This window comes from Coenobita brevimanus, chromosome 66 (assembly GCF_032717465.1).
Source record: "Coenobita brevimanus isolate Jiangsu-jjx chromosome 66, ASM3271746v2, whole genome shotgun sequence".
In the NCBI taxonomy this organism is placed as follows: domain Eukaryota; kingdom Metazoa; phylum Arthropoda; class Malacostraca; order Decapoda; family Coenobitidae; genus Coenobita; species Coenobita brevimanus.
Window position 1 is genome coordinate 35,232,259 of NC_137019.1, and position 27,469 is coordinate 35,259,727.

Consider the following 27,469-nt stretch of genomic DNA (forward strand, 5'->3'; position numbering starts at 1 on the left):
GATAGAACGGGTTAAGGTGATAAGGTTGTGATCGGAGGAGCCCAACAGAGAGAAAAGATTAACGGCGCACACAGAAGAATTAATTTTAAGGAAGAGGTCAAGAATGATGGAACTATCTCCAAGACGGTCGGGGATACAGGTAGGGTGCTGTACAAGCTTCTCTACGTCATTGAAGATAGAAAAGTGTAGGCTTGTTCACCAGGTGGATGTGTGAATGGAGGGGAGAGCCAAAGGAGGTGTTGAACATTGAAATTACCTAGAATGGAGATTTCAGAAAAAGGAGAAATTGATAGGATGTGTTCCATTTTAGATGTAAGATACTCGAAGAATTTTTCAGTCAGTCGAATTAGGGGATAAGTCAGCAGTACGGATATATTTAGTCAGAGAATGACAGGATAGCCAAAGGTAGATAGCAGAGAATTCAGATAATTCAAGTACAGAAACATGAGAGCAAGCTATGTTGTTTCATACATACACACAACAGCCACCTTTGGCTTAGAAATGGGTGTAGTGAAAGTAGGAGGTTAAGGAGAAAGGTTTGCTATCAACCGCCTCAGACAATTGAGTCTCAGTGGGGAAGAGAAGGTGAGGTTTAGAGGAGAAGAGGTCGTGTTTAACAGAGAGAAAGTTAGACAAAATGCTGAGAATGTTGCAGAAATGAAGCAGAAGTGAGTCAGACATTAGTCCCACGTATCTCGCTCGGTCGCGACACGGAGAGAGGCAGATGGTGGGGGCTTCTTCGCCCCCCCCCCCTCCGGGATTCCGAGGCTTGGTGTTGAGGCGCCATGTTTTTAATAGGATTTGCAGTGTGTAATGTGCATGGAGTTTGACGCTGACAGCAGGAGGAACTTGGCGAACAAGCTTGCCAACTGTCTGATACACTGAAAAAGTTAGCAAAAGGGATTAGTCAGAAACTATCCCCAAAGGCTGATGAAACGGGAGCTCCAGCTCTCCCTGTCATCAGCTTTCCATCTGCTTTGGGAGTACCGCCCTGTTCGACTGGTACTACTTTCAACTTCAAATTACTCACATATACCGTTTTCATCATCCTATCTACATCCATTCTCTTCAACTGACTACACCGTCTAAATATATTTTTTCCCTGACTCCATATCGTTCAGGTATCACTTCATTCTTTATTATTTCGACGCTCATCGCACATTCCTTAATAATCCCACACCCACAGCTTTTACTCCTGTCTTTTCGTTCTCATGCCATACCAAAGTCTCACACCTTGACATTAAGGTGAACGTTACTGCCTTCATGCAGTTGTCTTGACACATTACAAAATATACGAAAAACATCACTGCAAAAGAAGTACTGTAATGGAAACATGGTGAAAAGTATGGAAGTGAGAGAACACTGTAAATTTGTAAAAGCTTGATAATAATGAGAGAGAGAACACAATGTTAATTGCAGTTATATGAACATTAGGGGAATGATAATAGCCTGTATTCTCGTCAGGTATGGAGGCTCCCTGACACTTCTTTCTTAGCTATTTACTTTGAGATATGGCTGGTTAACATCTTTTTGTACGTTATTTATGCAGAGTATGGCGACATTTGAAGGATTTATGTAACACAGAAGAGGACAGTAAGATGAAATAGGCAAAATAAAGTACTTAGGGAAACATGTTAGGGTACTTCCTTACCTGACGGGAATACAGGGCTATGAGTAGAGAAAGCATAACTTCAACGGGAGTATTGTAACCTCGTGGAAACATGCTAAAAAGATATGAGTGAAAACACAATCTACGCCACTTCTTTCTTTATTTCTTTAACGTCTCCCTTTCTTGCCTCTTATGAAAAAATATTGTTGGTTATGCACAGCTGTACTGCACTGGAAACGATTAAAAAAAAAGTACAGTATGTGGAAGAGAAAACATTATTACTAGGAAAATACAGAAGTGGAGAGTATGTGACAAAACTTCGAGTAGGATGGGGAAAATTTAATTGAAAGCTATTTTTTTTTAATGTAAGGAAGAAGGAACTAAAGGCAAAAGCACGAAAGACTGTTTCCTTTAAGAAAAAAATACAACCAAAATTACAGAGCCAGGTCAAGATCCTATTCATGATTAAACAAGTCTAAAAAAAAAGAAAATGAAGACGAAGACAAATGAGAAGCACGAAAGAAGTTGCAAGAATAATATAGACGTGAGAAACTTGTAAGATCTTTAATACAATGCCTGAGAGAACGTGTATAGTAACTCACAGTGTCTGAAGGGTGGTGTAATGATGAAAGGTGCCAGGAAGAAGCTCTGTAATCCCGTTGTCGCTCAGATCACTGCAACAACACAGAAAAAAAAAAATCACAATTAGTTAGGTTAGGTTAGGATAGCTTTGGTTTGGTTCGTTTAGGTTCGGTTTGGTTTGGTTTGGTTTGGTTTGGTTTGGTTAGGTTTGGTTTGGTTTGGTTAGGTTTGGCTAGGTTAGGTTAGGTTAGGTTAGGTTCGATTTGGTTTAGTTTAGTTTGGCTTGATTAAGTTGATTTGGGTAGGGCTGGGCTAGGGTGAGTTAAGTCAAGGTAGGTCAAGGTAAGTTACTCATAGTCATTCCCCTACGATGGTATATCATGTGTCTCCCTTCTACCCAGTTCATCCCTGCATATTTCCTCACAGACAACAGTGATATTTGACGGTGCTTGTTATCAGTACAGAGACTGGATTACTTTATCATTCCTTCATGCATCTTCTACCAGCAGTGTATCCTGCCTTCCCTCTCATTCCTTCTCAATCGACTGAGAGCATCCCTTCTCACTTTTCTCTCCACGCTTCATATTGCTATCACATAAAAATAGTTCATGTAACACCTCCTATTGTCACAGTTGCTGAGAAGTGTCAATAAACTTTTGATTATGGCTACACAACACGCTTTGCCACCAAAAGTAAAGTACAGTTCATTAGCTTCTAGCATGGAATCATCCACACGATATACTATGGAATAATTGCACTTGGTTTGCGTGCGTGCGTGAGTTGTAGAGAGTGGAAGTGAAGAAATACAGCACTGTGATGTGTGTGTGTGTGTGTGTGTGTGTGTGTGTGTGTGTGTGTGTGTGTGTGTGTGTGTGTGTGTGTGTGTGTGTGTGTGTGTGTGTGTGTGTGTGTGTGTGTGTGTGTGTGTGTGTGTGTGTGTGTGTGTGTGTGTGTGTGTGTGTGTGTGTGTGTGTGTGTGTGTGTGTGTGTGTGTGTGTGTGTGTGTGTGTGTGTGTACGCACTCGTGCGTGTGCGTAATTGGTTTGCGTGTGTACTTGAGCTGCCGAAATTGCGAGGAAAATGAAATGCGTAGGGGAGGTAGTTGTCCACTTTTTTCCTTCCTACTTGCAGACTATTTTATTCACCTTAGGAGAGACTTTCCGAAGTAGAGGAGTTAGGTATATTTCCATCTTTATTTGCTTCACCTTCGTTTTCACCAAACGGTTTTATTTATCGAAGGGGAAGACCTCTCGCAGCGAAAGCGGTAATGAAGGCTATATCTAACACCACCAATGCAAAAGAGTCTCCTAAGCTGGATAAAATAATCTGGCGCTAGCAGGAAGAAAATCTCAGTGTCACTTTCCACAAGATAAAGTTTGGCATGAATGTAATTGGTTTGCGTGTATGTAAGAGTCTGAGAGATTTGGGGTGCTGGCGGGGGCAGGGGGACAGCGAAAATGACAGGAGGGGAGAAGCATTAATATGACATACGTGTGTTTTATATTTCCAGAAAGGAACGTCTTTCTTTTCTTTTTTCTTTCGTGTTGGTCTTGGTGCTGCTGTTGATGTTTTCTTCCAAGTTCTTCTTACATATGTATTTTGCCACTGCCAAACGCCTTTACTTGATATTCAGTTGCCTTCTAAATTACTATGCATGTAACGGGGTCGATATCTTGTAGTGCCATTCTCTGACTTTAGGTCAAGGCATTAAAACAAATTTCAACACAAGAAGTGTAAAAAAAAAAAAAAAAGGACCAATAACCACCAAAAGACAGTAATACCACCAAAGAAGAAAAAAAGGCGATTGTTGTGGCTTTGAGCGTGGTTACGGTAACGGGTCCTTTAACCTCCTTTTTCATTCTTATCTCGTTTCATACGACGCACAAATACAAACAAATATGTGTACTTCAGTACAAGAAGCAAACTTTGATAAATATCACTCTAGTTTTAATTTGTTATTGCTGCCTGCACAAGCTATTATCAGAGGAAGGCCTCTCATGACTGGAATGTCACACTGCCATAGTGCAGAAAATCCGCCTATCAGAAATCTTTATTCCCCGAACAGTATCTCTTTGGAACTCGCTTCCTTAGAGTTGTTTCCCCCAAAAATTCAACCTACAGCTATTACAGATATTTCATGAGTGGATAACACCAGTAATCGTGTGGATATATTATTTTTTTTTTTTATTATTAATTTGTTTTTCCTTCCTCTGTTTTTTTTTTTGTTTTTTTGTTTTTTAAGAAAATATCTAGGATCTCCTGTTCAGTTTATATATAAAATCGTCTGGTGGTTTGAAGATGAGAATAGGTTTAAGTTGCCTCAGTGAAAATTCTCCACGCGAAACACTTTCACAATACCGCAGTGCGTGTGTGCGTGAGTTGGGGCACTGGCAGGGGAGCAGGGAAGTACACCAAGATGTAGTGTTACTTTACTTTATTCTTGCTACCGACAGACTTTGGGAAACCTCTTGTAGTAACAGCAGCAGCAGTAGTAGTAGTAGTAGTAGTAGTAGCAGTAGTAGTAGTAGTAGTAGTGGTAGTGGTAGTAGTAGTGGTAGTAGTAGTAGTAGTAGTAATAGTAGTAGTAGTAGAAGTAGTAGTAATAATAATAATAATAATAATAATAATAATAATAATAATAATAATTATTATTATTATTATTATTATTATTATTATTATTATTATTATCATTATCATTATTATTATTATTATTATTATGATAATTATTATAATTATAATAATAATAATAATAATTATTATTATTATTATCATTATCATTATTATTATTATAATTATAGTAATGCTAATAATAATAATAATAATAATAATAATAATAATAATAATAATAATTATTATTATTATTATTATTATTATTATTATGTGATATTAATAATAATAATAATAATAATAATAATAATAATAATAATAATAATAATAATAATAATAATAATAATACTTTTGCAATGTTCTAAGCAATCATAATTTGTTCCTTTCTGCTAACTCCAAACAATTTTATTAAGCTGAGAGTGAGCCATGGGAGCGTGAGTGTTAATCAGGGCTTTGTCTTACCCCACTAGTTTCATAAGGACTCACCAGCGCTAAATAAAATCGTCTAATGCTAACAGGAATGCAATATCATCCACTCTGGTTTGACTAGTGTGTGTGCATGCTTGAGGAGGGGAGGGTGGAGACGGGTGAAGAAATACAGGAAGGAAGAAGCACATTAATATTAATTTCATTCTTACGTCATATAGACGATTTTAGTCAGCCAGGGAATTATCTTTTGTTGTGAAAGGGGGAAGTGAAGGCCATATCTTAGCTATCCAGGTTGAAAATGATTTTGAGCCAAGCAAATTTATCCGGTGATGGCAAGAGTTTACTTTACTTCTTGCCAGTGAGGAAGGTTAAAATTTCTCACTTCATTTCCAAACACAGTTCACTTTCCTATAATTGTATTAGGTGGTTGTGTGTGTGTGTGTGTGTGTGTGTGTGTGTGTGTACTTGTTTTCAGTGGGGCTGCTGGGCCACTGATAACACTGGCTATAAAGCTCCATCCCCGTTCCTCCTCGCCCTGCTCCAGTACCCTTAAAGTACATTTATTTATACTGATGATTTGACTAGTAATCAAGGAGACTCATTCCTGCCTCATAACGAACGGCTACATTATTAAAACAAAGTGTAAAATAAGATGTGCCTGCATCCTTCTTGATATTGCATAGGCAACTACGATACACAATGATAGTATATGTTCTATCATTATCATATGCTTTGAGAATTATGGCTAAATACTGGAGGCTTCACTCTCTTTACACTCGTATTCTTGTCGGGTAAGGAAGCTCCCTAATACCTGTTCCTTAGTGATTTACCTTTGGATATGGCTGCTTAATATCCTTTTGTACGTTATTTATGAAGTGGGTGGCGATATTGGAAGGATATATACAACACAGAGTAGGACAGTAAGGTGTAATATGCAAAAAATATCATTTAGGAAAAGGCATTAGGGAACTTCCTTAACCGGACCTTAGTTTTTATAAGAGAACTCTGAGCCTCATCGAATTACATGCATCTACGTTTTAGTATTCACGATGTGGGAGTGACCCGGTTCCGTCTTCTAGTAGCAGACTTAAGTGGTGGGTCGGAGTAAATTAGGCTATTAAGCTCTCACTCCACTTCACCCCAGCACGGCCAAGAGCCACCAATTTACTCCTGCTGACACGATTAAGGGTGAAGAAAAGGATCAGATTTATGCCATCGACTTACAAAAATTATTAACCTTTTTCAATTTCATTACGCATTTTTCACTTTATTATTGACACATCAGACGATTTTATTCAGCTAAGATAATTTTAGTGGAGAATGTTTTAATAAAGACTAATTCCTTGAGTTCGAAGTCTCCTAAGGTATATAAAATCGTCAAATAGTTTCAACGGTTCGGTAAAAAGTACGTTGTGGAAATCAGTGGGGTGAAACACTAACCCGCCTCACCCCACTTCACCCCCAATCACCCCAGCCTCACCCCAGCTTGTGCCTGTGTGTGTGAGATGACAAGGACGGAGATGAGGCTTAACCGCTTCATCCTAATAATAATAATAATAATAATAATAATAATAAGTCCTCGTATCAAGGTGTCACTGATTCACACTCCCTAACACCCTAAAGGACAAAAATTGCTCTTGCTTGGTTACCTGCGTGAAATTAATGGAGATTATAGAGCTAGAAGGGTTACATACAGAGTCTCTTATACCTACGGTACAAGAGGCCTAACCTAAGTAAAATAAAATAATGTGAAAGTGGTAGGAGCAAATTACAAGTACTATAATATGACTCTTCAGATTTCTTTACCTCCATCATTACGGAAAGACTAATCTGAATATTTCTCATGTTTTTTTGCTCTCTTAGTTCATTTTACCCCTATCTCCATATGAAGTCATGCTCCCTATCTGTGTTTGTAACTAGAAAATCCGATAACTTTTGTCCCATCTTTTCGTCAGTGCATCCCTTTCTTTCATGTACCCTTCCCTGCTTCCCTCCAGCGATAACTTTTCCTGAGTTTGTAATCGCGTCGGTTTAAGAAGCTCCCTAACACCTCTTCTTAGCTGTTTATTTTTTATTATGACTAGCATCCTCTTGTACATTCTTTATGCAGAGTATGACGAATTGTAAGGACAGAGTGGCGTAATAATCAAATAAATCACTTGGGAAAAGATGTTAGGGAGCTTATTCAGCAGACAAGAATAGAGGGCCTAGAGTGTTGTGGCTTGTACTGATTGGTAAAAAATGAGCCTTTTGTTAGTGTCTGTAAGCACCAAGGACAAACACTCACAACTATAATACGAATCTGTCAGGACATGCTAGACCCCCTGAAGGCCTGGCAGCTATACGGAGGCGAGGTGGTACTTGGTTAGCAGCGTGAAATGAAAGGACGGAGCCAATAGCACCCTTGGTCTAACAGGGGATTGCCGACACAATAAGCTCATCTGGTACGGGATGAAGGGGCGGGGAGTGGGGAAGCGAACCGTGGACTAAGGGATGAACCAACACAGAAAAAGGGGAGCACAACTGTCCAACCAGCGTGTGCTACAAACGGTACATCATCATTACAAGTGCACTCAGAAGGCACATACCTCCGTCAAGGTAGCACCATACCTCTTTTGCCCCTGATCTTTGCCCTTTATTGCCCCAAGTTTAACCACTGGTTCCTTTCAGTCATTATTTTTGTTTTGGTAAAATTCTTTTCAATTGTTTTTCATAATGTTGCTAAAAGGCAAACAAAGTCAAAAGCTAAACCCTCTTGGCTGAGTTAAGAATATGAAACATGAACAGATACTACAACTTCCCGGCACTGGGATATTTAAATTGTATCAGATCCTCTATTTCTAGCATTTTGGATTACACAGAGAACGCCTCTTGCAGATTATATGACCTAAGGTCCAATGCGGTGGCTCAATTGGTAGAGAGGTGGCCTGCATTCCTACCGGACCCAGGTTCAAATCCCCGCTGGGGCAGGGAACAGTTTAAGGATTTGAATTTCTTGTAAAGCAGACTTTACCAATCTACCAGCAGACCCGCCGACATGTCGCAAAAGTGCCCCCGCTAATGACAATACACCTGTCCTGCATGAGACAGCCCTAGCATGTATTCAATATGGACGGTGGGTGTTAGCGCCGAAGTGGTGACATGTAGAGGTGTATGGTATGTAGGAGGACTACTGGGCCTTGGGAGCAGGCTGTGAAGCCTATGCCCAGAGTCAAGCACATAAAAAAAAAATAAAAATGCTGAACCAGCGAACCAGTTGTATGAAGCATCACGAATGAAGCAGTCTTGAGTCAAATAACCAGTTTAGCTCGGTTAGCAGAAGATAACTATGAGTTGCTTTCACAGTCGCTGTTTTATAAGATGCTAGGAGGAGTCTACATTAACCCATTCAAAACCTAATTTCTCCCTCCGGGCTGAATGAAAATGTCTGAAAGGAGCAAGAATAAAACAGAGATTATAACGTCCATTTCAAGGCGTTCAGCAGTCTCAAAAGTTCCAAAGTCGTCGACCATTTCTATGCAAGTGGGAAAGCAGATATCTTTGCTAGTACCTTTGCCAGAAACTCTACCATAGATGATACCAGCCAGAATGTCTCAGTACTGGAACTTGATTCTCCCGAAATTGCCCCACTTAAAATACAGACAAGATACGTAAAATCCATCCTAGACAATTTACCTACCAACAAAGCTCCAGGCCCAGATGGAATTCCGCCAATTGTTTTGAAAAAATGTTCCCCTGAACTTGCCTCTGTCCTAGCTAAATTATTCAGACTATGCATACGTACTTCTTTATTCCCAAATTCATGGAAAGAAACCAATATCCACCCAGTTCCGAAGAAAGGAAGTTCGTCTGACCCCTCCAGTTACAGACCAATAGCTGTCACATCTTCTCTTGGTAAGGTATTTGAAACTTTAATAAGCATATTGTTAAACATCTTGAATCCAACAACTTAATTAGTGATAGACAATACGGTTTTCGCCACGAAAGATCCACCATTGACATACTCAATCTCTTAACTCATACCATCCATCAATCAATTGATCTTTTTGGAGAAACTCATGCAGTAGCTCTTGACATCTCTAAAGCTTTCGACAGAGTATGGCACCGTTCCCTGCTGTCCAAACTCCCTTGCTATGAACTAACGTCTTTTGTTATTTCTTCTTATCTTAGTGACAGGAAAATAAGAGTAAAAGTAGATGATGTATATTCGAATTTCCACTCAATTAACGCCGGCGTGCCGCAGGGATCAGTTCTGGCGCCAACCCTATTTCTGGTTCATATTAATGATCTCTTATCTGTCACTCACAATCCCATTCACTCATATGCAGATGACTCAACACTACATAGTTCATTCACACTCAGACATCCATTTACAAAGTCTAATATCTCTACCTCTCAACTCAGTACAGCCATCTCCATAAATCAAGATCTATCTACAATCAGTGAATGGGGACAAAACAACCTTGTCTCTTTTAATGCTAGTAAAACTAAATATATACAGTTTACTAATAGACAGATATTGCCAGATTCGTACATTATCTTCAGTACTACTAATATTCCCATCTCCAAAAGTATTGAAATTCTTGGTGTCTCACTTAACAGTGCCCTCAGCTGGACCTCTCATGTCAGATCACTTGCTAAAACCGCCTCAAAGAAACTTGGATTATTGTACAGAGTCCGTAACTTCTTCGCCGATGAGCAGTTAGCTATAATTTATAAGAGTCATGTGCGCTCTCAGCTTGAATATTGCTCACCCTTGTGGAATGGTTGTGGAGAGGTTGCATTAAGACAACTAGACAAAATTCAGAATAAAGCTGTAAGAATCATTAACAACCCTGCCATTACATATAAACTACCTCCCCTGCAAGTAAGAAGGAATATTGCCTCCCTTGCATTATTTTACAGATATTTTTTTGGCAAATGCTCAGATGAAGTTGCGTCCATGGTGCCACCTCTCCATGTCTTTCCTCATGCTACACGGGCATCTGGTAGCGCTCATGACTGGAATGTCACTCAACCATATTGCAGAACTTCTGCCTATCAGAATTCTTTCATTCTCCGAACTGCATCTCTCTGAAACTCGCTTCCCCATAGTTGTTTTCCTCCAAATTTCAACCTACAACTGTTTAAGTCTAACTGTTACAGATATTTTATGAACAGAGGACACCAGTAATCTGGTGTATGGATTATTTTTTTTTACCCATTTGTTTTTCCTTCCTCCGTTCTGTTATTTATAGAAAAAAAAAATGCAACAGGTCAGCGCTGGACCTGTCTTTCTCAGTTTGTATTTCCCTCTGCCTGTGATCTCCAGCCTCTCAAAACGCAAAACGTCCAGGCAACTCGACATGAGCAGATCTTGATTATGGCTTTCCATTTTGTCAGTTCCTCCTGAAAAGAACAACTCTTTTTGCAGACTTTTATTGTATTTTTTTTTCTTTCAAGGAAACACACACACACACACACACACACACACACACACACACACACACACACACACACACACACACACACATCCTGACAAAGAATTCGTAACCTTGTTTCAAATGCTACACACTAAACCTAACCAGTTTTCAACAAAAGCCTCCCAGACTGTTGCTCGTTATTTATTTCCTGTTCACCAGTGAGTACAACTGGGAACATGGATGGAAACTTAATGGTTGTGGAAAGTGATGTAGAGGAAGGTTGGACTTAGGAAAACCGATTTTCTTGGCGACACTAGTACAGATCATGGGCATAAGTTTAACCCTTCTTCTATTTCCTTTTCTTCCACTGTCGCAGGGGGGAAGGGACGGAATACCTTACAAACAGTGGGTACAAGTGCAGTCAGGAATATCCCTACGCTTTTTGGCCAGACAATTTTGCAACTCCCCAGTATTCTGAAAAGTTTGTTGGATTTCGAAGATCACATCGCTTAGTTTCAAAAGTCGTTGTTCAGTGTTCCATTATTCATCGCAAAAAAGGGGACCGATGTTAGTGATCACAACAGTAAAATCCTCAGCCAATGAAACAGTCTACAGCAAAATAATATTCAGTACCTAACCACATTACACACACGCACTCAACATCTGCTGACTGTCAGATGAGGCCATGGGTTAGTGTCGAGGCAACCAGCAAATGAAAAATATACAGCGAGTTCCAATTCCAGTACTTTTATTAGCCATCGCAGTGAAAGAGTAACAGCTAAAAATGTGGACAATCTCTCATGTAAACCAATCTAGTATTAGAAAATATGCAATACCAGTGTTCACATATTGTACGAACCATAATAATAATATTATAATATTATTACCGTTCTTACTTAGTTAAAATAAAGCAGAGGTGCAGTTTCTTCCTGTGCAGTCAGGAAAAAAAAAAAAGGATATTGTATACCCAGTCCTGCGAATATGTATGCAGATTTCGTTGAAATCTATACGCTCATTTTCCCCCATTTCTGATCGTTTTTATGTTTGGTATGGAGGCTGACCCCTGCAAGAATCACTGAGGGATCACGCCCCCCAAATATCGCATTACGGATGAGAGTTCGTTGTATAACATATCCTGTAGTACGATATCAAAGCCATATCTACCATCCTTTCACAATTTCTGATAATTTTTTATTGGTTTAGGAAGACTGAACCCCTAAAAATCATGATTGGAAAACTGTATACAGTGGAACACCTTCCCATTTAACAAACTGTCTCACCTGGGAAATGTAATTCAAATCGTTGCCCGATTTCTGATCATTTTTATTTGGGGAGGGGGACTGGCCCCTCTATGAATCATTGAGGGTCTCGCGCTCCCCAAATTTCGCATCATTGATGAGTCCATTATTCAACATATACTGAACTAAGATATCAAAGCCATATCCGCCCCCCCCCCTTCACTATTTCTGAGAATTTTTTTATTTGGCGAGTGGCTAATCCCCCTAAAAATCATGGTTGAAAAATGTGTATAGTCGAAGACCTTCAGGGTAACCAGACGAACGCACCTGGAAGGCTTCATTCAAATCTTTCTCCTACTTCTGATATTTTACATTTAATGGTAGGGGGCTGATCACCCCAATATTCATGAGGGGAGAGGGGTGGAGTCATGCTCCCCAAATATCATATGTGCAGTTTCTTCCTGTGCATTCACAGAAAACATTGACACTGCATACCCAATCCTGTGATATATATGCCGATTTCGTTGAAGTCCATGTGTTCACTTTTCCCTAGTTATGATTGGTTTTGTTTTGGGAGGGGTGTGACCCCACCAAGAATTACTGGGGGTTCACACTCTCCAAATATCACATTACGTATGAGACTCCACTATACTCGTGCAACATGTAGGAAGATATCAAAGGGATACCTGACCTCTTTTCACTATTTTTTAGAAATTTTAATTACGTGAGAGGCCATGACCTCACTGAAAGGCAGGGGTGGAAAGTTGTATAAAGTGGGAGACCTTTCCAGCAAATAGATGAACTCACCTGGGAAGTTTCATTGAAATATTTCTCATATTTCTGATCATTTTAATTTTTGGAAGAGGGAGTGAACCTCCAAGAATCAATGGGGAGAATCACATTCCCCAAATATCATATTACGGAAGAGTCCATCGTGCAACATGTAGCCTACTGAGATATCGAGGCCATATTTGCCCTCCTTCTCGTATTTTGTATCCTTTTAGGTTTGGAGAGGGACCAACTCCCCTAAAAATAGTGGTGGAAAATTTTTAGATATTGAAGGATTATCAAGTAAACAGACAAACTGATCTAAGGAGTTTCGTTGACATCCATACGTTTAATTTCCCCTATTTCTCATTACATCGTTTTTATTTTTGGTAAGGGGTTGTCGCCCCAGGTATCACTGAGGAGGCCACACTACCCAATTCGTGCCTTAGGGATGAGAGTTCATCATACAACAAATACTAAGATGTCAACGTCGTATATCCGCCCTTTCATTATTTCTGAGAATGTTCTTATTTGGCTAGGGGACTGACCCCCCTTAAAATCAAGGTTGGAAAATTGAATGTAGTGAAGACCTTTCCAGGAACCCAAAGAGCTCAGCTGGGAAGTTTCATTCATACCCTTTAAATAGCCTAGGATGAGTTACACCCCCCCCCCACACACACACAGTCTGAATCGCTGGTAACGGTATAAGGCACGTTGCCGAAAATGATACCATCCTGCTTCCCAGGGCTGATAAAAATAGTGTTAACTGTATCGTGTACCATAACAACAAAGCCTGTGGAGAGGCAAAAGATACACAGGGTATTATCGATAAAGGTGAGAGGTGGGGTGATTTTGGGAGTGACAGGGAAGGAAAAGTGAGGCTCCAGGGAGACATTAACCTGCTGTGTGAAGTATTGGAGTGATCCCATGGTGGGGCGGCGGCCAAAATAACACAGTACATCAAACTTACATTCTCGTCAATACAGTAGGTTTTCTTACACGTATACCCTGCCAGTTAAATATGCCATGGTACATTAATATTCCCTTGTCATTATGATATTAAAAGTAAACAGGATACAGAAGGATTATAAGGCAGAACTTCCAAGATAAATAACTAGAGAAGAGGTGATGGGAAGCCTCATAAGTACATGGAAATTTACTCTTGTACACCATTTTTACTAACTCAGCCTAAAATTGTCATCTCTCCACCTTGAATGCTGAGCTACAATAGCAGGTTAACTCTAGAATATAATGCTAGTCACGAAGAAGTGCTGCGGAAGGGATGCTGATCAGTGGTATTGTCTTTCCTGGCACAGAGCTACGCGAAATAAGCTGCAAAACGACGAAAATCTGGGCCAAGTTAGAGTAAAAACAGTGGAGTAGTAAACGAATTTGTACTCAACATCAGTACAAATTTTATGAACCATTTGCTGTATATAAACTTTGAGTAGGCAGTAAAGCAGGCACCACACAGCCACTTTTACGTCAGCACAACTCTTGCTACAGTTCTATGTTGGCCACGCTTACCATAGGAGTACTCGCTGCGAGAACCAGGCTAGTAAAAAAACCCGTGTAAAAGTTTTATTTTTGGATGTTTTTGGTCAACTGCCTTCCATGCGTCCACTGTAAACCTATAGTCGACAAACTGTGGGTTTTACTTTATCCCTCTTACTTTAACTTGGCATAAAACTACCATCTCTCCATAGTGAATGCTGAGTTGTAACCATAGACTCACAGTAGAACATGATGCTAGTCATGAAGATGTCCAGTGAAAATGATCTACAACTGTAGCATTTCTTTTTCTCCTACTTAGTAATATAAACTATAAAAGGACAAAAATCTGGGCCAAGTTCTAGGAAAAAACATTTATATAGCTTGTTGCTCTTCCAATAATTGTGAATATCTGTCCAATTGCGAGATGTATCCTGGTTGTACAGCACGAAATGAACATTAAAACACTCACCATTAGGACGCACTATGGTACAGCGGAGTGGAGTGAAAAGCAGTACAGTAGAGGATATGAACAGCATGATGGTTTTAGCACACGAAACCAAAGCTATCAATGCGGTACTTGGTGTGTGTGTGTGTGTGTGTGTGTGTGTGTGTGTGTGTGTGTGTGTGTGTGTGTGTGTGTGTGTGTGTGTGTGTGTGTGTGTGTGTGTGTGTGTGTGTGTGTGTGTGTGTGTGTGTGTGTGTGTGTGTGTGTGTGTGTGTGTGTGTGTGTGTGTGTGTGTGTGTGTGTGTGTGTGTGTGTGTGTGTGTGTGTGTGTGTGTGTGTGTGTGTGTGTGTGTGTGTGTGTGTGTGTGTGTGTGTGTGTGTGTGTGTGTGTGTGTGTGTGTGTGTGTGTGTGTGTGTGTGTGTGTGTGTGTGTGTGTGTGTGTGTGTGAGTGTGTGTGTGTGTGTGTGTGTGGGTGTGTGTGTGTGTGTGTGTGTGTGTGTGTGTGTGTGTGTGTGTGTGTGTGTGTGTGTGTGTGCGCGCGTGCGTGCGTGCGCTCATGTGTGCGTGCGTGCGTGCGCTCATGTGTGCGTGCGTGCGTGCGTGCATGCGTGCCATTACAAAGGCCAGCACTAGGACCCAGGCCGAATTCAGCCGACATGAAGGCAGGGGCGAGGCGGGCTAGGGAGAGAATCAGTCTTAGTGGCAAGCGAGGTCGTTATTGCTTTGAAGGAGGATAACGAGAACGCGGAGGCGAGAGTGGTTACGTGGGAGAGGGGAGGGCGTAGCGGAGGCTCTAAGTGCAGAAATTGGGGTGTATTTTCAGGTGGCATTTAAGGCTGCGTAACACCTCTTCCTTAGCGATTTTTTGTTCCTTTTCGGGCTTGACATCTTGTGTTGCATCATCATGTTATCAATTTTTCATCAGGTGATAGTGGGGTATCAACTGCAGACTAAATCGCTAAGGAAATGGTACCACGAAATTCCCAAAGCCCCTAAGACTATCCAAGAAACAATCGTATGCAAGGGAGGGTTGTGGAATGTCCTGGGATGAGGGTCCTTACTTAGCAGGAACACAAACACATGGAGGTTATTTTCTTGAACTCACCCCTCACAGGATGCGGTACCAGACAACAGAATACAGTGAAACAGAACAACAATTTCCTTTAATACGATTATTATAGAAACGTTTAACATCAACATACATACTGTAAAGTGCATTTGATATTACGGTGAACATGTAAGGTGACTGAGGTGACAAATATACAGTAGTTCTCCCAGTGATTATACTTTTTTACACTAACCTGGTCTCAAATTGGCATCTCTTCAACTTGAATACTGAGTTGTAACAAGAGATTAACAGAAGAATATGATGTTAGTAATGATAAAGTGCTGTGAAAATGATGCATAGCCACAGTATTGTTTTATTCTACCCTTGAACTACGTGATATAAGCTGCAAAAGGACAAAAATATGGTCCAATTGAGAGCAAAAAAGGTACAGCAAAGTTTAGTAAATACCGGAAACTGATTTAGGTCACGGAAAAACCTGAACACCCTGTTAGGGAGAATCAAAGTTGTTAGTATACCGCATGGTGGGCAGATGTTCCTGTGTTTGTGGATATAATGTAGTGAAAGTGTTAGCTGGAAGAGAGACACAGGTTAATGCTTGAATTCTTTATTTTCTCAAACGTTTCGGGTTACACAGACGTTAGAAAAATTAAAGCATACGAGCTATTTCCTGTTTCTCTCTCCCACTCAACATTTCCTACTTGTTGCAGTGGGTTGATGTTGTACTGACTTTAACATTCAGGCTTCTGTGACTTACTCTCTGGTGAATGCAATCGTTTGGCTTTATCTCAAGAGGGTTATTAGAGAGTTATATAAAAAGAGGAAGAGACAGATGAAAAGGTTAGTATGAGAGAGTAAGAAGAGAGTGGATGATGAAATTGGAAGGAATCTGAGTGTAAAGTGGAGCAGGTAAAGTAAGTTAGGGTGATAAAGAAGTTAGTAGGGGAGTGAAAGATAAAAATGTTAGATTGATAGTGGAAAGGGTGTACAAGTGAGCAGATGGAGAGAACACCTGAAGGAACTGTTAAACATAGAGAATGAAAATAATGCTAATATAAGTTGCTGGGGAATGGCTGGGAGAAGGAGGGTAGTGAGAAGGGAGGAAGAAATCAGTAGGATGGACGTAGTGGAAGCAATGAAGAAAGTCAAAATGGGGATAGCCCCAGGAACTGATGGAGTGTATGATGTAATGCTGAAACATGGGGAAGATAAAGTAATAGAATGGGCATGGAAGATGTGCAGATTGGCATGGGAGGAAGGTAAAGTCCCGGAGGATTGGAAGCCAGGTATAATTATTCCCCTGTACAAAGGACAAGGGGAAAAAGAAGTGTGTTGTAATCATAGGGGAATTTGTGTTCTTAGTGTAAGAGGCAAAGTATATGGTAGGATGCTTATTGACAGAGTTAGGGAAATAACAGAAGATTTATTTGGAGAAGAACAGTGAGGTTGTGTAGATCAGGTATTCATCCTTAGGTCTTAGTGGAAATGTTTCTAGACAAGGGAAAGAAGTTATATGTAGTCCTTATGGATCTACAGAAAGCATATGACAGAGTGAACTGGATAGACAAAGAATGTGGACAATACTAAGAATACATGGAGTAAATGGGAAGCTGCTGAATGCCGTGAAGAGCATGTATGAGGGTGCTATGGCGGCAGTGCGTGTGGATAGTGAACTGAGTGAGTTTTTCTGATTGTTGGATTCAAACAGGGATGTGCCATGTCTCCATGGATGTTCAGTCTGTATATGGATGGGGTTTTTAAAGAGATACAAGGTAGGGCAGTGGATGTTGGAGCGGCTCTGATGATCAAAGGACAGCGTTTGGATACTTCCAGTATTGTTGTTTGCAGATGATACTGCACTGTTAAGTGAAGACGAAGGGGAACTGCAAGGCTTGGTGAACGAGTCTGGGAGAGTGTGTAAGAAATGAAATCTAAAGGTGAATGTAGGGAATAGTAAAGTTATGGTTTTCGAGAGAAATTAAGGCACTGAATGTACAGTGAGGTTGGATGATGAGGAAATGGATATTGTGAGTGCATTTAAGTACTTGAGTAGTGTGATGACCCATGAATAAGGATGGAAATTTGGAGGGTGAAGTGCTTGAAAGGGTACAACAAAGAAGAAAGGTGGCCGGTTCTTTGAAAGCAGTGATAGGAAATAGAGAAGTGAGCATGGAAATAAAAAAAGGTCGCTGCAAGATAGTATTGTGATACCAACTCTAACCTATGGAAGTGAAGCTTGGACCTCGTCAGTAGGACACAAGTCAAAAGTGAGAGCAGTGCAAATGAGTTATTTGAGAGGAGCATGTGGAGTTACATGGAGAGACAGGCTGACAAATACAGAAGTGAAGGAGCGTTTTGCTGTGGATGTGGATGTGATAGAAAGCTTTAGGAAAGATACACTGAGGTGGTTTGGCCATGTGGAGAGGATAGAAAGTGAGAGACTAACGGGGAGAGTGTATATGAGTGAGGTGGAGGGGAGGAGAGGGAGGGGGAGGCCGAGGATGAGATGGAGAGATGGAGTGGAGGGGTATATGAGTGGCGTGTGTGAGCTGGGGGGAGGGCACTGAAATGACGGGGGACGGGGTGACATGGAGGCGATTTGTTTGTGGCCACCCCTTACGAGATTAAGGCCTCTGGCAATAGATAATTATGTCAAGAATGTTACTAGTGTTCTCCCGAACATGAGAGTGAGTTGGGGACGTTTGTGTGGGGCTTGGTATGTAGGGCTTGGTTGGCAGATGTTCCCGTGTTTGTTGAAGCAGTGTAGTGTTGGCTTGAGTCTGGCCTCAACAAGGTGGCAGTGGGGACCAAACCCAGTACATAGATTGTGACTTTAACTCGTGTGCTTAGGAGGATTTAAAACACTCTTCCTTAGCGATTTATTTTCCATATTAATTTATTGTTCTCTTTTGTGTTCTTTATTATTTTCTTTATACAGACACGGATTAAATGATATACAAGGACATAATAATATACAAGATTCAGTCTTTTACTGGTGAGGAAGCGAAGCACGAGTGGGACTAAATAGATATTATCGGACTGAAGAGGGTGAGATATAATGGGTTTGGCTGTATTGAAGATGGCATACATGTCGTTGCACCTCTTCCTTGGCGATTTATTATGCATATTACACCTTAACATTTTCCGGTATGTTAGTTATTTCATTGTCATATCGAAATAGCTTCCATCCATACGATACAGTTGGATATTGAAGTGTAATAAGCAAATTAAATCGCTGAAGAAAAGGTGTTAAGAAGTCTCCCGTATCCTACTTTAATCTAAGAAGATACGAGCCTATGTGTAATCTTCATATGGCTTCAGGCTAATTTGGACCTGAACCCGGTGGACTGCAGACTGAAGTTACCCACTTTTTTTTTTCTTGGTCCACTATCCTCCTCTAATGGGACAGGAAAGGACTTGAGGGACTTTTATATAACCGGGCAGTGGAGCCGCCCTGCTATATTGATGCCACCACGTGAAGGCGTCTCCCTCCAGGACCTGTGTTTGGCATGTAGGCGTATTTCTCGCAGCTTCCACGCCACTCAAGGGTTACTACTCCACTCACGTACTCTGCCTCATTTGCATTCCACACCCCATGCATATTACGGTGGCCCACTTCCGTCCGTTGTATACCATCATCATCATCATCTCACCATCGTAGTTACCATCAACATCATCGTTATCGCCATCATCATCACGTTGTCATTATCGTCGTCATCATCATCATAGTCATCACCATTGTTATCACTGTCATCAGCATCGTCGTCGTTGTCGTTGTCATCATCATCATCATTACCATCATCATCATCATCATCATCATCATCATCCCAGCCCTCACTCCCAGCATCACACGGGGTGGGAGGGAGGCAGATATAGGCAAAGGAAAGTAGAAAAGCCAGAGAACTAGGAACCAGTGCTCAGAGAAACGGGCCACAAACTCACTCACTCTTATTTCAAGCCATCGGAATCCTTGGCTTCGTCACACAGGCTAAACGACCCATACAAAATTTAGCTCCATGATGGCCGTAGGATCTTTAAAGACTACGTAACACCTTTTCCTACGTGATTTATTCTATACATTACACCCCAGTCTCCTCCTGTATGTTTTGGATGGAAAGTATTAAAATGATACAACTGACATAAGATGATGTTAAGGTGCAGTATGGAAAATAAATCGCTATCTGGAGTACGTACCATACCTATTATCTCTCATATATATTATCTCTCAACCACATCACTTCGATATCGCCTTTATATTCTCACTCTTACTACCTCCAGACAATTTCATTTAACATGGCTTAGAGGTTTCCAAGGGCAGTTGTTAGCTAATAGCCTTCGTTAATTCCTACGCTATACTCTTTTCATTTAACTTGGCCTAGATTTTCATTCTTTTATAGCTTATTCCACATATATCAGTGACAGAAAAAAGATAATACTATGGCTCTACATTCTTTCTATAGCTCTTCTTCGTGACCAGCACTGAATTTTAGTGTTAATCGATTGTTACGGCACAGCATTTAAGAAGGAGAGATGGCAATTTTAGTTCAAGTTTGGGTAAAAAGAGTATAGTACAGATCTTTCCCAGTATCAAGATAATGGTCTGATGGTAGAATGATATGGGAAAAAAATCTTTATCGTAGTGGAGGAGGTCGAGATAAAGAAAATCGTCAGTTAACCCCCTACACCAATACAGATGCTATACACTACTACACTGCTACAGATCTAACCCAGCTATAAGAAAATCGTCTGATGGTGGAATGATTAGATGACGAAAGAAAAATCCTTATCGTAGTGGAGGGGGTCGAGACAAATGAGATCACCTGCCCAAAGTGAAGGTGAGCTAGGAAATATGTGTCCTCCAGCTGTGGACTATATCTTGACACTCAGGCTCCTTTGACTCACTGTTAGATGAATCAAATCGTCTATCATAAGATGGAATAGAATATGTGAGTTGCTCCGACTGTGAGAGGGTTAACGGGTATGGTATTCAAACTCTTGGATCCTATAATCACTCAGCTTATCATAATCGTCTGTTGTTTGATAGAATGGAATACTTGAAGTTAATTATGAATGTAAGTGGGTTAAAATGAATAAAAACCGTCTGGTGGCGATAATTACACACACACACACACACACACACACACACACACACACACACACACACACACACACACACACACAACATTTTTACAAGAATTATACGTCCTGAGACATGGAAAAATTCTGACACTCGTCTTATGAATGTGAAATACCAATGTAAAAATTTGTAGTGCCTTTTCATGAGGTAGTTTCACAAAGACGGAGCATTATCGTAAATCCTCAAGTGACCGTAATGTAGAGAGGATGACCCCACCTTCCTACATTATCCCGGCAGCTCAACCTTTTTGAGTCCTTAACATTTCCTCGACTATCGCCATATTATTTTTATTTAGATTAGGACTGGTCTTTTATACACAGAAGGTTTAACAGTGTGGGTTTGTCTCAGTCTTGTGATGTTTGCACACTGAAGAACAAGTCATATATTAAAATCGTGTTTTGTTTTAACTAATTATTTTTTCTCTAATTCTAAGGACCCAAAGGCCAGAAGCCTGCAAGATTGTTCCCTCCTGAAAAAAAAATAATAAAAATAAAACCTCAGACACACAGATTCAGGATCTGTTCACTTCGAGATGCCTGGACCACTGTGTTAAAAAGACTGGAGGTCATAGGCAGTAGGATATCAAGACAGGCAGACAGTTCCAGAGCTGACCTGTTGCATACATGAAGAACACCATAGAGCGGAAGAGTTAATCTATACAGGCTTAAGTCACTGGTCTGGTGTTCTGACAATACTTGGCAAAGGTTGTGGGAGAATTATACCAAAGAAATGTAACACACATCCCAGTGTTATCCCCTTGAGAGCATAAGGATCCCAGGCTTAGCTACGGCAGTCCAGAACATTTAAGGGTAGGTGACCAGCTTATGCCCTTGGTAGTGTTCTGCATGACAGAAAAACCTCCGATCACTAATAGAGCATGAACCTTTGTGTATAAGCCACACAGTGTTCCGACCCGAGAGCTTTATCGGCACATCACGAGACGTCTATTTACAACTATACCCGTTTTACGCAAAGTTGGCCTAAAATTGACATTTCTCCATTTTATTTTCAGTTGCAACAATGGATTGGCGCTATAACACGATGCTAGTCACGAAGAAGCCCAGTGGAAAGAATGGAGAGCTGTAGTGTAGCCCTATTACTATTACCGGGTATGCTATGTGAAATTAGCTGCAAAGGGTCGGGAATCTGTGCCAAGCTAGAGATAAAAGAGTATAATACTGTATTTATTGTCAAGACTGAAGGATTCGGCCTGACTGATCGTTGTGTGTTAATAATAAACATAACTCAGATTGTGTATATTATTCTTCAGTTGAACACTTTACGGCACTGTGGGGAGCCAGTGGTGTAGTGGTAGCATACCCAGCTCGTAAAAGGAAGACCATGAGTTGGATTCTAGGGCCGGTCAGAGTGCTGAATATATTTTTTCCCCTATTTTCTATTCACCCAGCAGTAAAACTGGGGATCTGCACGTAAATTCGATGGTTGAGTGTCATATTCTAGGAGGAAATTGAGGCGGTAAAATTAAATGCCTGCCTAAATGACCCTCGTGTTGTCGATAGTCACAAGACCTAAGCCTTCTTCTAGGGCACAGTAAATTAAATATAAACATTCTCACCATAATAAAGTTCCTGTTGAAAAGGTAAAGGTGTAAGTGAGGGGATGTTTGTTACTTATACATCGTGTGTCAAACGTAGTGGAATCTCACGAATCAGCAGAGACCAGCTAACTTCTTGTCAAATCTGCTTAGAGACTGGTCTAGGTGTAAACAGTATAGTTGTGACACTGGGCAACACACACAAAGGAAACTCTCTACCTGTACCTTGAAAGACTGAATGAGAGTTAGAGATCAGCTGCACTCTGTAGGTGTAATATTTATGTTCCCAGTAAAGCTCCCAGTAAAGCATCCAGTAGTTACCAGATCAACCTGAGATCCTGATGGTAAATCTACGGGCCCTCATCTCAAAAAGGTGTTAGCCAGCAGAGTATTCACTAAGACCTACTTTCTCGTAGGTATAGCAAGCTCCCTATCACCCATTCCTAAGCTATTTATTTTGCTTATTACGTCTTGCATCCCATTCTGTCTTACGTAAATAGTTCAAACATCGCCATTCTCTGCATAAATAACGTACAAAATGATACTGACTAGCCATACCCAAAAATAAATCGCTAAGGAAGTGGTGCTGGGGAGTCTTCTTATCCGACGATAAAAATGGCCTAAATCCTGGCTCTGTGACACTACAGCCTTGAATGCTGGCAAAAGGACTTAACAGATCTTGACATTTGGTTACGAGGCTGTATTTATTTTATTCTTGGCTTTGTATGTTATTTATGCCGAGTATGGAGATACTGGAAAGATTTATATAACACAGAACAGGGCAGTAAGGAGTAATTAGCAAAATAAATCGCTTAGGAAAAGGTGTTAGGAAATTTCCTGAATCACCAGAATGCAGGGCTGTCTTTACCTTACTCCTTCAGTCCGAAAAGTCTCCTCGAAAATGAATATCGGTTACATCAAGCAAGAAATAGACGATAACTAAGCCTTCCACTCTGAAAAGTCTCTCTGAATCTAAATAAGAAGTATGGAATAAATAAAAAGGAATTCCTCGGGGAAAGGGATAAAAAGTAATCACTTGTCTGGGATGCAGAATAAGCCGTGCCGCCCTGAGAACCTCCCCTTTCAATAACCACTCCATCACCATCACGTATTGTCGTATTTTGTTCTTGTTACCCTCACACTTCATGCAGTTTGGGATAGGCTTTTCAGACTAATGGAAATACGACGGTGATAAACCGCGTCACAAGAAAATAAACTTAAGTTATCATCGAGAGATAAGGAAAATGTCTCCTTTAAGATGAAAAATCAACTAGATATAAGAAACGTGTACTGAAAATGCGAGTACGCAGCGAAATAAACTACTTAAAATTCTTAGCGACACCGGGACTTGGTGAGCAATATTTAGCTAAGGAAGACTTTAACAGTAAACAGATTTAAAAGAAATTTGTTATCAAGAGCTCATATTAGTCAAGCATAGTATATTAGTTTCACACGAAGGAAGCTTACTGTCATATAACTAAAACTTTTGAGGCAGAAAGAACTTTTTACTTCTATTGATGGGAGGTGGATTTATTCGTCCGTGTGTGTGTGTGTGTGTGTGTGTGTATATATATATATATATATATATATATATATATATATATATATATATTATTATATATATATATATATATATATATATATATATATATATATATATATATATATATATATATATATATATATATATAAAGAAAAAGACATCCTTAGGCGGAAAAGGTGAAAATCCTGAGAAAACTTACAGCGAAACATCCGCACTGACCTCAAAGGAAGTATGAATCTAAAGTTTGCTCCTTCAATTGGCTGTGGCTCACTGGCTGTAAAACTGTGTTTGCAACTTGCTGTGGCGAGGGATGGTTGGGTCAGGCGGTGGGGCTGGAGTGGTGGCGGGAGATTGCTGAAGTATTGGCTAAATGGCTGGAGGTACCGATCGTGTGCCTGACATATAAGTGGGTGGAAATGGCGACACAGGGTATTGGTGGAAGAAGAAAGTGTAGGTTAGGTTAAGCTGGGTTAGATTAGTTTATATTATGTTGGGTTAGGTTAGGTAAGGTTAAGGTGGTGAGGAAGAAGTGTTGAGGAAATACAGGTTCGGTACCGTTTTAGCTCAGTGGCTGCAGGTTACTGGTAGAATGGGTGTGCTTGTAGTGGACTCTATTTGTTGAAGCAGGTTATTAGCCATTATCTTTTTAATTTCTTGCTGTCTCTACATTATTTCATTGAGCTTCCTGCAGATTCTGGAGCTACGGGGGTCGTACAAAGCCTTCATTAGAACCTTCGTTGCAAGAGAACTTCCTCAGGGGGAGTAAAATAACCTGCAAGAAACAAGAATATACACAAAAAAAAATACATCATCGGATTTAAGGGTTTGAGTGAACTGGGAGAAAAACAACGGTCCTGAACATTTTATTACTACTGTTACTATTATTATTATTATTATTATTATTATTATTATATTTTATTTTATTTTAGAGGATTATTTTACAGGAACGAGACAGTATATTGATGATCCAGAAGAAGAAGCTTTATCTATTTATTATTTTCTCACGAATATCTGCTTTTTTACGTGTATTTTCTTAAACAATAACTCATTTATTTTTAATTTTATACAGTGACTGTGTTACCTGTAGGATGGAGTAAATCAGTGGTCATGCCAACCACATGGAGTAATTGATGAGAGAGAGAGAGAGAGAGAGAGAGAGAGAGAGAGAGAACTGTAATGGAAGGTACTAATGCTGTAAGTGTGGCAGGAGCGGAAAATATTGGAACAACGACGGTACTATCTATACTTCTTTCACCCTAACTTGGCCCAGATTTTCGTCCTTTTACAGCATATATCACGTAGCTTATTAGGAGACACGGGCAATGTTTTAACCCTACAACTCTTCTTCATGACTAGCATCAAAATTTGTTCATAATCTGCTATTACAATTCAGCTTTCAAGATGGGGAGATAGACATTTTTAGGTACGCTAGAGTTAGTGGAGAAAAGGAGCGACACATAGTAGTGGTATAGGCGTGGTAGGAACAGAAGATTTTTGTGCAACGGGTGTAATGGGATTGGAAGGTATTGATGCTGCGAATGTCGTAGGAATGGAAGATACCAGTGCAATGCGTGAACTTTGACTGGAAGGTACTGGTGCTACAGATGTGGTAGGAACAGAAGATAATGATGCAGCGGGTGTGCTGGGAATGGTAGGTATTGGGATTGTGCATGTGGTTGGACTGAAAACTATTTGTGTTGTGGTTATTCCATAGTACTTCCACTTTAACTGGGCCCAGATTTTCGTCCTTTTGTAGCTTGTTTCTCGTCGCTTAGTGGCTGATAAAGACAATGCTACGACCCGAGATCCTTTCCAGAACACTTCGTAATCAGCATCGTATTCTAGTGGTAGTCCATTGTTCCAACTCAGTATTTAATGAGGAGATGGCAGTTTTAGGCTAAGTTAGAGTAAAAAAGGTATGATAGTGGAAGGCAGCGGTGAAGGTAAGAGGCTGTTGAAAGTTTTACTGGAGTGAAATGGAGTGAAAAAGATGGAGAACCAGCGAAGTAGGATGCACAGGGCTCTGGCGGAAGTTGCAAGTCTTAAAAGTATTCTAAGTATTCTTAACGTGAAAGGTACCTGCTTTGAGGATGAGGATATTGATATAAGTTGCTGATATAGATCGTATTTTTGATGGCATAGGAGATTTCGAAGCAACTCTTCCTTTAGAGATTTATTTTGCTTATTGCACCATGGCATTGGTTTGTATGCTGTTTATATCATTTTAATATAGAGATAGTTTACATAAACAACGTACAGGAGGAGGAGGAGGAGGAGGAGGAGGAGGAGGAGGTGTAAAATACAGTTTAAATAAGTATGGAGGTATTGACTTTGTAGCACCGCTTCCTTGGCGATTTATTTTGCATAATACATCTTAACACTGTATCGCAGTCTATTTGTATCGCTTTAATATCGAAAAGTGAATATTTAGGTGTAATATAAAAAATAAATCGCTGAGGATGAGGTTTTAAGAAATCTCAAATTCCGCTTTATACATGACCTTCAGGAATATTGCACTGACTTAAAAGAGTTCTTGAGACCAGTCCTGCGAGCGCTGTCCTTGTCATATCACCGAAGAAATTGTTGCTATTGGCGACTTGTGGATGAGGTGTTATTGAGCTTCCTTACCCCGCTGGAATACGGGCCAGTGGGTGAAACAGGACAGAAAACCAGGAGGAGAAGCGAGGAGAGAGGAAGGCAGGTGCTGGGAAAGGAAATGTAAATGATGGAAGTCCGGATGGTAGGAAAGGGTAAAATATATGAATTTGTTGAGATTGTTTTCACGCAGAAGTCAGTTCGGTGCCATGAAGTCAGTCTCTTGGTGATGAGATTGTTAAAGATGTCCAAGTATAGAGGACAGACCAATGTGTTTTAATGTGATTTGGCCATACTGAGGGAAAGGATGGTGAGCGAATTATTTAAGTGCACAGGTCATAGGTGGAAGGAGTGAGAGGAAGGAGGAGGCGTGGGAGAAAGTGGAGGGATAACATATAAGAGATTTCAAACGCAGAAGTGTGAGCATGCAGGAGGGTGAGAGGCGTGTATGAAAAGAGCAAATTGGAATGAAGTGGTCTTTAGGAAGGCGAGAAGTGCTGCAGCAGGGGTAAACCGTATATATCCGATTACGTATGGATTAAAATATTTGTGTAAATTATTATATACGACAGCTGAGAGACTGAATACGAGAAAAGGAAGTTATATTTTCTTGTTTCAAGGGCCATCTTGCCGGAGCGGGTAACATCCAACATGCATTTATGAAAGAAAAAAAAAGATGAAGTGAGGGATAAGGAAGAGAGAGAGTGTAGGACATTAGTTTGGATGAGTATTGCATGGTGCTTTCGGCGTAGTACTGGAAGGTAGACAAATAAACAGATAAATACTTATTTAGAGAGAGAGAGAGAGAGAGAGAGATTTACACCGTGAATATTGACAGAAGGAGCATTCGGTGGTAAAAATAAAACTGGAAAATCCTGGAAAACGTGTTAGTGTAGGACGGAAATATTATTGTCCGAGAAAGAAGAGAAAAAAAGATGCTATACTTACACTAACTTGGCCCAGATTTTCGTCTTTTTCCAACTTATTTCACGCTAGTC

The 27,469-nt window shown here is 40.3% G+C and overlaps 1 protein-coding gene across 1 annotated transcript in view; it reads right to left on the minus strand.

Annotated features, from left to right (window-relative positions):
- Positions 1 to 27,469, minus strand: part of LOC145405340 (uncharacterized) — a 94,373-nt gene that overhangs the window by 46,179 nt on the left and 20,725 nt on the right. The window contains exon 4 of the mRNA XM_080276751.1: positions 24,096 to 24,271. Within this exon, the coding sequence (XP_080132877.1) occupies positions 24,096 to 24,271 (176 nt within the window). The remainder of the gene's footprint in view (positions 1 to 24,095; positions 24,272 to 27,469) is intronic.